The sequence below is a fragment of the Desmodus rotundus genome, chromosome 3, assembly GCF_022682495.2.
Source record: "Desmodus rotundus isolate HL8 chromosome 3, HLdesRot8A.1, whole genome shotgun sequence".
NCBI lineage: Eukaryota > Metazoa > Chordata > Mammalia > Chiroptera > Phyllostomidae > Desmodus > Desmodus rotundus.
Window position 1 is genome coordinate 172,290,877 of NC_071389.1, and position 13,981 is coordinate 172,304,857.

The 13,981-nt window shown below is 37.4% G+C and overlaps 1 protein-coding gene across 5 annotated transcripts in view; it reads right to left on the bottom strand.

Moving 5' to 3' along the window:
* PLEKHA5 (pleckstrin homology domain containing A5) overlaps window positions 1-13,981 on the bottom strand; it is a 200,433-nt gene that overhangs the window by 84,327 nt on the left and 102,125 nt on the right. Inside the window, exon 1 of one of the 5 annotated variants that reach the window (XM_045184051.3) lies at window positions 11,267-11,363. The exons of the other annotated variants lie outside the window; for them this stretch is intronic. Coding sequence (XP_045039986.2) covers window positions 11,267-11,301 — 35 coding nt within the window. The 5' untranslated portion in view covers window positions 11,302-11,363. Of the gene's footprint in view, window positions 1-11,266; window positions 11,364-13,981 lie in introns of those variants that run through there. 5 annotated transcript variants of the gene reach the window in all.

Consider the following 13,981-nt stretch of genomic DNA (forward strand, 5'->3'; position numbering starts at 1 on the left):
TTTGCTAGACAAAGTGTCATATTTAAAATCCTTGCCAGGGATTTTATGCAGTTCATAAATGAAAAACTGGAAGTATGTTTCTTTATAAATTTGTGTTTCTAGAGGAATACTATAAAGAAGGGATAAAACTCATGTCTTGAAATAAAACATACTTATGGTAACAGGACAAACCAATTCCCATCTTGTATCTGAACTCACTGTGGCACAGGAAGAAGTACAAAGTCTTCTAAATAATGCTAGGTGTTCACCTACTCTTCCTTCCAGACACCTGTGACATTTTAATGTGTAGGTTTAGATCAGTGGTTCTCAGCTGGGAGTTACTTCATCTCCCTGGAGACTTTTGGAAATATCTGGTAACATTTTTGAATATCACAACTGGGAACTTCTGCTGGTAGGTAGTGGGTACAGGCCAGGAAGCTGCTAAATATCTTACTGTGAGCAAGAAGGTTTCGGCACGAAAGAAGTGTCCAGGTCACAAATCAATAGGGCTGACGCGGGGAAACCCTGAACTGTGCTCATGGCCCTCTAATGATTAACTCTAATCAATGAGCCACACTTACTATTTCTCTAGACAAAGGAGGCTGCAGGAAATAATGGCAGCCGAGGGTACAGGTTCTGGAATCAGACTATGCAGGTTTGAATCCCAGCTCCCCCATTTACTAGCTATGTGGTGACCTTAGGTAAGTTACTTTACCTCTCTGGGCCTCACTTTCCTATATTTAGTAACAGAAGCTATGTTACAGGTTGTTGGTTAAGTTTTTCCCAGCTGTCCTAGGTACTGCATACAGCAGTGAACAGAACAAACAAAAGAAATCCGTGCTCTCATGGAACTGACTTTCCAATGGAGATGCTCATGGGGATTAGTAAGAGTGAACAGTATATACACAGGTGCTCGATAACTACTCATTTCCATTACCAACTACAGGCCTTTTGTCATAACATCGTCATCACATTAGTCAACTGTTTAAATTAAAAGTTTAAATTAGCACCTACCCAAGTAATTGTTTAAAACTCATGTTATTCTACTACTCATTATATATCGTAAAAGAATAAAGATGTGATCTCTCTTGGTTTTCATCCTTCTGGTAAAAATACCTGCCCCTAATATGTCAAAAAGATAGAGGAGAAAAGTAATTCTAATATAAAAGCTCCAGAGAAAGATTACATTTTTATGCTAGCAAAGGCAGTATATGTGAGAAAGTTCTTAAATTGTGACAATACTTAAAATAAATGAACTCAGCTATTTGAGAGAGCTCAGGACTGAAAGAAATAGGTCATATTCACTGGCCGAATCGGAGGATCCGCTGTTGTATCACAGGCCCAGAAAAAAGGATTAAATCAATGTCATTTGCAGGAAAGACATCAAGATATTGACAAATGGCAACACGAATTGCTTGTTCTTCAGCATTATGCCCTCCTCATTATTTACTACCAGACATTTAATCATTTGCTGTAACTAGAAGATCAAATGAAAGACCTGTTAATTTAAAGCCTCTATGGAACTATTTCATTCAATAATAACTTGGTTTTAAAGGATCTCAAGTTGAATAAATCAGCTATGAATAAACTGGTATATATTTCTATCAAGTTATGTAAACAACAAATTAAAAATGATACATGTACTGGAGATAGATGTTCATTAGCCTACCCAACTGCTTTTCAAATCTTATATATTTGTGAATCAAATAATGAATCCCGTAGGTAACTGTACTGAAAAGCTAGGCTAAGCTGTGCTACTTTTAAGCAGTTGTGGGCCTTCTGGTAGCCTACACAAAAAGGGAAACATGATAAAGCACAGAGCTCCTATAACCTATTTATGAAAACAGCAACTTCCTGCAATTCTAGTAGCAATTCTAGTACTCTTACATAACTACAATCGCATGGAGGCGCTTTGAAGATAGGGGAAGCTGGTATTCTGTCCCCTTCCAGGGTCACTGACTGGAGTGAGACAATTTGTTGTTGTTGTTCAGTCCACACTGCTTCAGTCTTTCTTCCCTGGTCATAGACGTACAAAGGAGGATGCCAGTGACATCCCTGCAGGAAGGAAAGACTGCTCCCACCTCCACTGAATAGATGCATCAAATATGCACGATGCACATTTCAAATAGAAACCCCAATAAAATTACAGACTTAGAAAGACAGGAAAAAGGGACTTCTTTCCTAATATATGGTGTTTCAAATTTATAGTAAAATGATAAAAGTCAGTAATCCTTAAGTAAGTATTTCATTCTTAACGAAGTATTATTTCAAAACTACTCAAGGAAAAATATTGAAGTATTCAACACAATTAATAATGGGCTGACAAATGAAATGTGGTTTTAAAACTGCTATCTAATAGTAGGCCCAAACTATGCAACCTTTGTGCGTGCAACAAACCATAAATCTCATATATGCTATTTACATACAGGTAATATACCTGATAAGAAGTTATTTAGAACATTAGATTTTTGTAAAAATAAGTATGGTGCTAATAAGTACTAGATTAAAAAATTAAAATAAAAATTAGAGCAATGCTACACTGATTAGTATATATCACATTCTTTGACACAAGTAAAGAAAGGAGCTATTCCTGATCTTAAAACAACATGATTTCAAGGAGATAGGATTATTCACAATCATGGAATATAGTAGCACTGACTGGCTTGTCTTCTTTACAGTCATCAGCTGGCTGCTGTAGTTAGTCTAAAATACCACATGCAGTCCTGGCTGGTGTGGCCCAGTGGAGTGAGCGCTGGCCTGCGAACCAAAAGGTCACTGGTTTGATTCTCAGTCAGGGCACATGCCTGGGTGGTGGGCCAGGTCGCCAGGTGGGGGTATGTGAGAGGAAATCGATTGATGTTTCTCTCCCTTCTCTTCCCCTCTCTCTAAAAAGAAATAAAATCTTTAAAAGATAAATAAACAAATACATAAAGTATCACATGCAGACCACAAGGTCCAGGGGCAAAGAAAAGTTTCTCTTTACATATAAATTTTTAAAAAATTTCTCCAAATCTCCCTGGCCATCTTTTTCTAGAATGTCATTAGCCAGTTGTTATAAGTCTATGATTAATTCAATGAATGGTAAGTGAACTCACACCAATCAAGAGTCTCAACTATGCCTGTTGCCCACCTAGAGGAGAGTGAATAAAATGAGGTCACAATAGCTAGAAAAAATTGAGGGGCAGGCTAATAGCTGAGAAAACACCTTATTTTTCTTAGAGAAGTAACTCACATATGTTCCAAGAAAACACTTGCACTAGAATATTTACAAGTAGATTTCTCCGTTCTACCTGGTAAAAGAAAAAAAATGGTTTTACCTATTTTTTTCTTTGGGAAGCTTTGGAAAGGTAAAGAGGGTGATTTAACCTAAAGTTAAAGAACTCTTGAAGTTTATTTTCATTCTCAGAAAATTTTCAAAGAATGTTTTGGCCAGTTAATAAATAACTATGTCCTGGCTGCTTCTTAGCATTGCATTCTCTCGTGTGGGAGCACTTGTATTTGTGTGCACTTTTAAAAAAACACCTTCATTTCATGGGTAACCCAAGTAAGTAATCGCTTTAATACAAAAATGCATTCCATTTCCGAATTTAAGAAATAAACATCGAAATCACTATTAACATACTGTCGTTTAACAGCCAATATAACTCTTCTGAGTGACATGTTAGACAAAGCAGGCTTTATCAGGTAGTGCAACTGAGGCAATGAAGTTGAAAATTTATCCACCTAGGCATAAAAAATATGTATTTTTAAAACTCATTCCCACATAAGAAATTTTGGTTGTTTCTTATTAAACTCAGATGCAAACCATTTCCATGATTTGCTCTGAATCATGGATTTCCCATGAGAAAGAAAGGGATTTAATTTAGAATAAGAAACACAGGGTATCATAGTGGTTTGGCTACTCTGGCAACCCTGGTAATGAAGCCAGTATCAGGACTCGAACTCCTACAGGGACCCAACCCGTAGAAGCAGCCACATGCCCACAATTCTGCCAGACTGGAGGAAGGCAAGAGAGGTGTGGAAACTACGAAGCTACTGTATGCCTCACCTGTAGGTGGAAAACTATACAGCCAACAGCTCAGATGTGTACTTACAACTCTTATGGTTTCAGTATCCTTCTACTCAAACCAAAAAAAGCATTGGACATTCTCAATTTGGCCTTGGTTTTATTATACATTAAATTATACTCTCCAGCTTGTTTTAAAATTGAATTGCTTTTATCAATAGAAGTCATAAAGCCATATCACTTTGAGACTCCAACAGTCTCGAATGAGATTACAAAAAACCGTATTTGTAGCAGTGACTTAGCTATCTCATTTAGTAATAACTCCAGTGCTTCTATGGTAGTCCAAGTAATTTTTAAAACGCTGTTAAATGTAAAATTCACTAATGTTTTTACAGATAACTATTTTACTTCACTTTTATTTTTTAAATAAAAGGAGGAAAATGTGCTGAAATCTGACTACCACAATGACCGTTTCTGCGATTTATTTTTAAACTGAAAATATGTTGGCATGGAAAACTGTGCCTACAATTAAAGGCAATGTTTTAAGAACAAAAGAAAAACACTAAAAGCGCCCTGCCTTTTTTTGAGAAACTGAATTCTTGAGTCTTAGTTATATGAAGAAATAACCAGAGTTAGCAATCTAAAAGATTATAATTTTTTTGCAAAACATGAAAAGTATATTTTCCTTTCCCCACATTTCATTCTAAATGCCATGTGCCTTTAACTTAGAACTAACTGCTTCCAGACATCCTGCCCAAACCTCAGTGATTCATTTACCCACCATCTACCGATTTTCCTAGGTCTTAACCCTTCATCTGCTACCCCTTCTTTTCTCCTCTCCTCTTTTAGAAAATGGGTAATCTCACATTTCCTGGGGGGAAAAAAAGAACTCATCAGGTGGGAGCACCCCTGGGTGCTGGGACTGAAATTCACTCCCATTAAAATTTTAAATCATCATTGTAGTAACTACTACTTGGGTATCACATGCAGGGCTGCTGGCACTCTTAGCTGTCACATACTGTGCTTGAAACCCAACAATCCATCCTTATACAGACCCTCCGAGGTGGTACTAACTTCACTTTACAAATGGGCAGGTAAAATGGGCTCACAGCATCTACAAAGCTGTCAGAAGTCATGAGGGCAACAGAAAAGGTGCCTCCAGGCCCCAAGCCGCATCCTTCTAGCACCTTACCTCTCAAAGGCTGCCACTTTCCTTGACTCTCTTTAATTTACTGTCTTTACTGTTGTTCAGTTACAGTTGTCCCTACCCACGCCCCCCATTGCTCTACCCTGCCCCATCCAACCCGCTCCTAAAGACAATCCCCACCCCATTGTCCTAGTCCGTAGGTCCTTTGTACATGTTCCCCCTCTTTCTCCCATCATTCGCACCCCTGGTCACTGTCAGTTTGTTCTTTATTTCCATGTCTCTGGTTCTATTTCACTCATTTGTTTCATTGATCAGGTTCCACTTATAGGTGAGATTATATGGTATTTGTCTTTCATCACCTGGCTTACTTCACTTAGCATAATGCTCTCCAGTTCCATCCATGCTGTCACAAAGGGTAGGAGTTCCTTTTTTCTTTCTGCTGTGTAGTATTCCATTGTGTAAATGTACTGCAGTGTTTTTTTTTAGGATTTTATTTACTTATTTTTAGACAGAGGGGACGAGAGGGAGAGAAACATCAATGTGTGGTTAACTCTTGTGTGCCCCCTACTGGGGACCTGGTATGAAACCCAGGCACGTGCCCCAACTGGGAATCGAACCACTGATCCTTCGGTTCGCAAGCCAGTGCTCAATCCATTGAGCCACACCAGCCACAGTTGTACCAGTTTTTTGATCCACCCATTTTTACATTACTCCATACCAGGAAGACAAACAATCCCATCAAAAAATGGGCAAAGGACCTGAACAGACACTTCTCCAAGGAAGCCGTACAGAGTCTGTCCCATAGACACATGAAAAAAACGCTCAGCATCACTAGCCATCAGAGAGATGCAAATTAAAACCACAATGAGATGCCACTTCACACCAGTGAGAATGTCCATCATAAATCAATCAACAAAAACAAGCGCTGGCGAGGCTGTAAGAAAAGGGAACCCTAGTGCACTGTTGGTGGGAACACAGACTGGTGTAGCCACTGTGGAAAACAATATGGAATTTCCTCAAAAAACCAAAAATGGAACTGCCTTTTGACCCCACAATTCTGCTGTTGGGATTATATCCTAAGAATCCTGAAATACCTATTAAAAGAACCTATGCACCCCAATGTTCATAGCAGTGTTATTTACAACAGCCAAGCTCTGGAAACAGCCTAAGTGCCTTTGTTGACTCTTCTCACAGCCAACAGTACTTTTCAGTTCTGTCCCACATCTTCTCCATGGTTTCTGCTCAATGGTATAAAAAACAAACAGAACAAAGCACTATACTTTCCTTAGAGGCCCTGCCCCTCTTCCACGGACCGCAAACATGCCACCTCCCTTGTGGCTCCTCTTCTTTCCTCCTTCTATCTCACCGCCCAGTGTCACCTCCAGTCTACATCTAACTGGAGGTAATGACACCTTTCCTGATTCTAATGTAATGGCAAACCCAGTATCTCTTTTCCATCTTCCTAGTCTCTAAGGCGTCGCAATCACCTCCCACTCTGAGCTGCTCAGACAGAATTATCACAACGCATTTATAAATGTTACTTCTTATTTCCCTGATTACAGGTACCAAAGCACTGAAGTACAAATAACAATTGTAAAGAATGGGTTTTATAAAAGCACGCAAAAGGAACTGAAAATCTTGCCTTTCCTAGTGGGAAAGTATCAGTATGATGTAATGCTGTAAGTATACAGCTGAAAGCATTATTAGAGACTAAAAACAATAAAGAGAAAAAAATCAGCCCAGGCTGGTGCGGTTCAGTGGATTGAGTGCCGGCCTGTGAACTAAAGGGTTGCCTGTTTGATTCCCAGTCAGGGCACATGCCTGGGTTGTGGGCCAGGTGGAGGGAGCATGAGAGGCAACCACACATTGATGTTTCTCTCCCTCTGTTTCTCCCTCTCTTCCCCTCTCTCTAAAAATAAATTAACTGAAAACAAACCCCAAAACCACTTGATAATAGATTTTAAAGAATTTTGTAATTAATGCAAGGCTAATTCAGTTAACACCGTGAACAAAATGTACGTATCACATATATAACTGTTACCCATCCTGAGTGTTATGGCACAATTACATTTTAGATCACCTGCAAATTACATTATAAGCAAAAATGATTCAAACAATTTAGTCACTTGTAAATCATTTTTGAATGATTCTTAACTTTTAAATGGGAAGTTTAAATGACACTATGGTTAAAACATAAGTATGATTCTTAAAATATTCTAACCACCAAAGTAATCTGTACTCTCCCAAAATAATTTTCTGCCAAGAATTCAAGAATCAGGTGACATTTCTGGTTGCCACCCAGAAACCACCCTATGACAAGAGACAGCTAATGGCAGCTCCATCATCGCTGCAGTTCAGGCTCTTATGTCCCCAAGACTCTGAAAGACCCTCCCCCCCCAAATATTAGCTAAAGGTGAACAGGATGGCAGAGTGAGATTTCTTGACAGGAAGTAAAATTATGTTACTTTCTTGCTTTAAAAAGTTGTTGGCTCTCTGCCTTACCTTTAATGTAAAACACACTGGTTTGCGCACCTATAATTTAAAGAATGAGAAGCCTGATTATTTGATCTAAGGTTGTTAAAGTTTAGTATTAAGTGATCTATGCAAAAAAACACTTGTAAAACCATGTAACAGAATGAAAATAATCACAGGGCATATTTTAGTGGTCTAAATGTATTTTTGAAAAATTAGTTACCTGTGTAAATAATACATACTATTAATTGCAAAAGCCTGTTGAGGTTTTAAAATAAAACTAAGCAGAACCCCAACTCAGAAATATGTCAGTATTAAGAAATGTTCTTCCTGGTGTTTAAAAGCAATAATGTGACATGTATCTGACTTAATGAAATTGTAGGATATATATATATATATATATATATATATATATATATATATATATATCCCCTTATACTCCCTAATTAATGCTAGTTAGTAATGTTTTGTTATAATGTTAAATGAAGGAAGCAAGCAAATTAAAAAAGTTAAATTTAAGCATCATGTCTTTTATGTGTTGTCATATATTACTTGAATGTTAACCTAATTCTAACCTACACATGAATAACCACACAATTTCAAAAGATACAATTTTATTATAGATGAAACATTCTTTCCTAGAGTCAAACTGATTGAATAAATAGCTTACTTCAAAAAGAAAAAAAAATCAGTAAGCATTTAATTTTACTATTCTTCACTGCAGAATATTTAATCATTTTAATACCATGAGCTGCATCTAAATGATCACTTCAGGAACAAAAAGATAGTTGCTAATAAATCAAATGATTCCTCCAGGAAAAAAAAAAGAAGTAGACTTTCCTTCAAAATGGCTGTACTGCAGTATACTTAAATATTTTCATTCATTCAGTATGAGAAAGGCATGGGTGAGATAGCCTTAACAACGCCATAAACAAACAGGAGTAATAAACACAAAGGCAAAGGGGAGCTCCGATTAGGGACTGATGCTGATTAGAAAGGGAAGATGTCACAGAAGGGGCTACCATTTGAATTAAGCCTCAGGATCAGCAGCAGTAGTCAGATGTGGCTAGAATTTTAGCAGAGATTCAAGGGAAGGAGCACGGAAACATGGCTGAAAATCTAGGTTTTAAGTAACAATATATTTATGCACATAAAACTTGTAATATGAGTTTTGAAAATATATTTGCTCCATTCCTGTCATTTCAGTTGCAAAATGTTAACTCTGAAAGTGTCTAAATACTTAATGTAGTTATGTGATGCACACAGAACTTAATTAAGGCTCAGTTCAGTCAGCAGCAAATCATTATCCCTAAGTGCTGAGAAATTTCTCACTCACAGGGGAGGCGAGGGTGAGACAGAACTCTGACCCAGAATAGCCGGCTAAGGCCCACTTTCTAAAGCAAAGACACAGATACAGCACGCAGAGCAGCAACGAAATCCACTGGCCCCTGCAGTACGCTGTGATGGAAGTATTGCACCCCAGAGACACAGTGCCTTCTAACTGAGTATGAGGCCACGGCACCAGAGTAGCTGGTTAGATAACTAGCAGGTTTTCATTATCACAGTGGAGATGAATCTCTGTAACATAAAGATCAAGACATATTCATCTCATTCATGTGACTTGCTTAATCATTTCATTTGTTTATGCTCAAATATTTATTAATCAGCTAATATACACAAGGTTTTGTACTATCCACCACTAGGAAACAAAAGTATAGTTCAAGACTGGATGCGTCTTAAAGAATACTATTCCATCTGAGTTTACTAACCTAAATTCCAAACTTGAAGAATAAATAGCACAATTACACTTTTCTGCAGGCTTCAGTATTGGTGGAAAGGTTCTTCAAAGCATGCTTTATTCTTTAGAAAACAGACAAGCACTTTATCCATTACTGCTTTAGACTTGAGTAAAATCTTTATGCCAGTTTCAGGTTCTTTCCCTGCAGCTCTGCTCATCTCCTTGTTTTTTTTTTTCTTTGCCATATTTCATTTCCTGTCCATACAAAAAAGTTTAAGTAGCTTCTCCTCATTTGAACTTCAGTGGTATTTAGGCCAGTGACCTCTGATGTCACAATGCCTCAAAAACATCTTTGTTTAAAATGTATAATGATATATTCCAATTCATCATCATTACATAATTTACTGATTAAGTTCAAAATATAAGCTCTTTGAAAACCATGATAAAATATTTTAAGTGGATTCAAGATAAATTTTTAAAGGGAATAAAAATATTCATGAGTTCCCCATAACTTAACTTTTCTAGCTTTGGGCACAATTTTTAGCTGGAAGATGAAAATTCTGCAACATAAGGGGAAAACTGTGGATCTTGAAATAAGGCCGTCAAGTCAAATAAAATGAACTTGAAACCCTACTTCTATATTTCTTATGCTTCTAAATATAGAAGTAGTATAATGTACTAAGAATCATAATATGAAGCAGTTACCATAATTCCTCAAATGTGCTTATCTCTGCACATTCACATATAAAAAGCTGATTTAGATCATTTTCCCTCAACACCTAACCATCTTATTCACATACAAAATAGGTACAACAAGTCTCATTCTTTAATTGCTTCAGAAAACTGATGTGAAAATATTTAATACATTTGTTAAGAATTTCTATATTGCCTTTTCCTCAACTAGACTTAAAAAGTAGAGAGTGCCTGTTCTTTAAGAGAAAACTTTGAAATTTCCTCTAAAGGACCTTGAAATCACAAGGCTGTTACTGAACCTGCAGGAAAAGAATTATGCCTAAAAGGGCAAAATGTGAAAGACATTAAAGGCTGGAGTTTGTACCACATAAATAGTATGAAATTAGAATAGTATCATACATCCACTCAAAGGGGAGAAAAAGTTCTAAGAAAAACAGCTGCATAAAATATCTTAATAATCTAATTGTTACACTAATAATACTTTCAGAACTAAATAAATTTATAATAGTGCAATTCAAAGAGACATGAGTTAATATTGTTAAGAAACAAATCTTTAAAGACGACTGAGCCTTTACAATCAATTGCTGTAATACTTTCTTTTTTCTTTAAATGCCAAAATATTGTCTACAATCAAATCTGCTGTCATGATATTGCTCTTAAATTTTAGGTTAATGAGGATTCTTATTTTGAATTACATTACTGAAACAGCCCAAATAATTAAAAAGTTAAATAAATATCTGCAGCTTCAACAAACTGTTAACTAGTTTAGATTAATATTAATATACTTTAATAAAAGCATGATGTAATGATATTGTTAGCATCTCCATAGGACCTTCTGAGAATTATGCACTTAGTTCTCTTTATGAAAAAAAAAATCAAGTTTCTCCTCCAAGTTAAAAAATAAATAAGATAAATTTAAAAATTTTAATGAAAATCTTTAGGCTTTAAAGCAATTTACAACTACCATGCATTAGCTTAAAGTTAAGGAGAGACTAAGAGGAAGATTACATCTTAAAATACTGAAGTCATTTGAAAACCAAATAATGCATTAAATTCTACAATATAATCAGTGATGGAAACATTTATAACGTGTAAATCCTTTGCATGAGGCACTGAGCCTGGCAGTAGGGCTACAAGATTACTTACCACAGAATGATTAACAGAGAAAAAAAGGACTACTGCTTATTTAGCCATTAACTATTTACATCTAAAAGTAACAAGGACTACTCACCAGCCTTCATCAAAATCACACTTGTAAACAGACATTCAACTACAGGCAAAAAAGGATACCGGAATACAGAAAGGACTCAACTCGTTTGTCTCTGAGCTGCTCCCAAATGAGCACCGTGGACTAAGCAGTCAGGAAACGCTCCGTGCTGTCAGGCGGCCTGCCACTCTGTAAGTCTGACACCACTGACGTCACACCCTAGCATGTCACTGCAGCCGCAAATTAAGGCAGCCTCACCAGGAGGAATTTGATGTGACTGTGCATGCTTCCCAATCCTACGAGTCAAATGTGACTTCAAGTCCCTTAAAGTTGGCATATAGCACAGGGTAAAATACCAGCATGTATGTTTGCAAACAGCTCCTGAGAAACTTAAAATAACCTCAGCTCAAACACATACATATTTCCTGTTAAAACTGCAAGTGTAACAATTTAAATGACTCCTTTAAAAATATTTTGTTGTTTCCAAAAGTTGATACATACTTATTTCAAAATTTTAACCAATAAAAGGTATAAAGAAAGCTAAAATTGCCTGGAGTTCCACCACCCAGAAATGGTAACAGCTACTGACATTTATTGTCCCTTATTAAGTCAAGCACTTTCCCAGTGATACAGGTTCTGTTACTATCTTTACTTTACTAAAGAGACTGAGGCATAAAATAGTTAGGGACTGTGTCCACGGTCACAATGCTAATAAGTAACTCGGCAGGATTCAAACGGGGGTAGAGGGTCTCCGCTGCCCGTACATCTCATCACTAAGTTATACTGTCCAGCAGTAAAAGTAGCAGCTGTTAACATTTTGGTGCACGTCCTTTAAGACCAGAGTTTGTGTATACAAAGATACACTTATTCAACACGGGGATATCAAACTATGTATGTTGTTTTGCAACTCGCTCTAAGTCAACAATATGTCATGAACAGCCTTCCATGCCAGTAGTTATATGCCTAACTTCTCCTTTTTTGATGCCTGGCCATCACAGTTACCTAAACCTGCTGACCACTGAACACTTAACTTGAAATTTTTGTTATTATAAACGATACTTAATGTACATAACTGGCCAGGCATCTCTCTGCTTTCTGTGTGTAGCTGCGAAAGACAACCCTTAGAAGTGGGACTGACAGGTCAAAGCATGTGGGTGTTTTCAACATTTACATGCTTTGTGCTCCCAAAAAAGGGGTAACACCTCACATTTGTGCCTCAATACATTAGATTTCTCTTTTCCCCACATACTGGTTACTGATGCTCGTTTTTCTCCTTTGCAAATCTGACAGACAGTACATGCCCGCACACAGTTCTAATTGTGTGCGTGTGTTTCCAGGTCAAGCCTTTCTTCGTGTGCCCGTTCTCACGGCCGTCCAGTTTAATGTTCACAAGGCGGTATGTAGGTTCTAGAGTCTGATGGCCTGAGTCCAAGCCCAGCTCTTCCTCTCCATAGTTCTCTTACCATAGGCAAGTTACTCGGTCTCTCCATGCCTCAATGTCCTTGTAGGAAACATAAAGATAATGTAATCCTCATGGGATTATGGTGAGAACTGATGAGAACAACCACGTAGGCAACTGGAACAGAACCTACCACATGTGTTTAATTAAACGTTAACTCATATTTACTAGCCTACTAGATTTCTTCTGCCTTTCATGCAAAATGGTGAGTCTACACAGAGTATGGAAATACCATTTTACAAAACACTATTGTAAATGTCTCATTAGGGGGTTTAAGGTATAAGGGGGTTAAATGGTAAGGGGAAAAATGCAATAAAAAATGAAAAAATAAAATGAATGAAAAAAATCTTATTTAGAATGCTAATATTGTAAAAATGTTCAGATACCTCAATGTGAGTTGTCTTACAACTCCATCTGGCACGTAACATAACTGGTGTTAAACCACACCTTTCATATGATACTATAACACAAATTTAAAATAGCATCTCAAGTTGAGAAAACACAATTGTTTCATCGTGTAGTTTGAAATACAGACACGCAAGCCAACACAGTCGGCTGTAACCAGAGGGGGGTGTATATGTTTTAGAAAGGCGGTGATTCATGATCTTACCCATTTTTTCCTAAAGTGAAGGTTTTGCTAGTTTCAACTACATTCAGTTTAAACATCTCATATTAAAAAACATAAAATTCTTTCTAGAAAACATCAAAAAAGAAGTCAACAAAATAAGTTTTCCACAGTTCCAAAAGCAAAGGACAACCCCTTTCAAGTGACATAACAATCTATAAACTGCATATACGATGGCTAAAATGTAGTCAGCTCATTATTCCTAACCCCAAATCAAAGCCGCCTGTTTCCGCCACCGGGATGGTCATTATGCTAGCAGATCTGGTTTAAGCGAATTCATTATTTTATACGATATAAAACTACCCCATCTGAAGGCAGACATTTCTGTAATAAAATTGCAGCATAACATGTTTGCAGAATCACGCAGCAGCATACTGGTCTAGCATATTGCTGTCAGGAGATAAACAATCAATAATGAAGCAGCAGAGATCTGTCAGGAGCGTGTAAGAGATTACCAGGCATACTGAGAACTAGCGAGCTGGCCAAATGGGCGGTGAATGAAATTACCGGCACCCTCGCTATTCCTCTAGACCTGGGAGGCTCAGGCCCCTTCGTCCCCCACCCAGTGGTTACAGGACTTCCACAGCGGAACACTGAGGTCAGGCAATGAACATGAAAGAGGGAGGCCGTGACAGCCCTGAACTGACAGTTTATT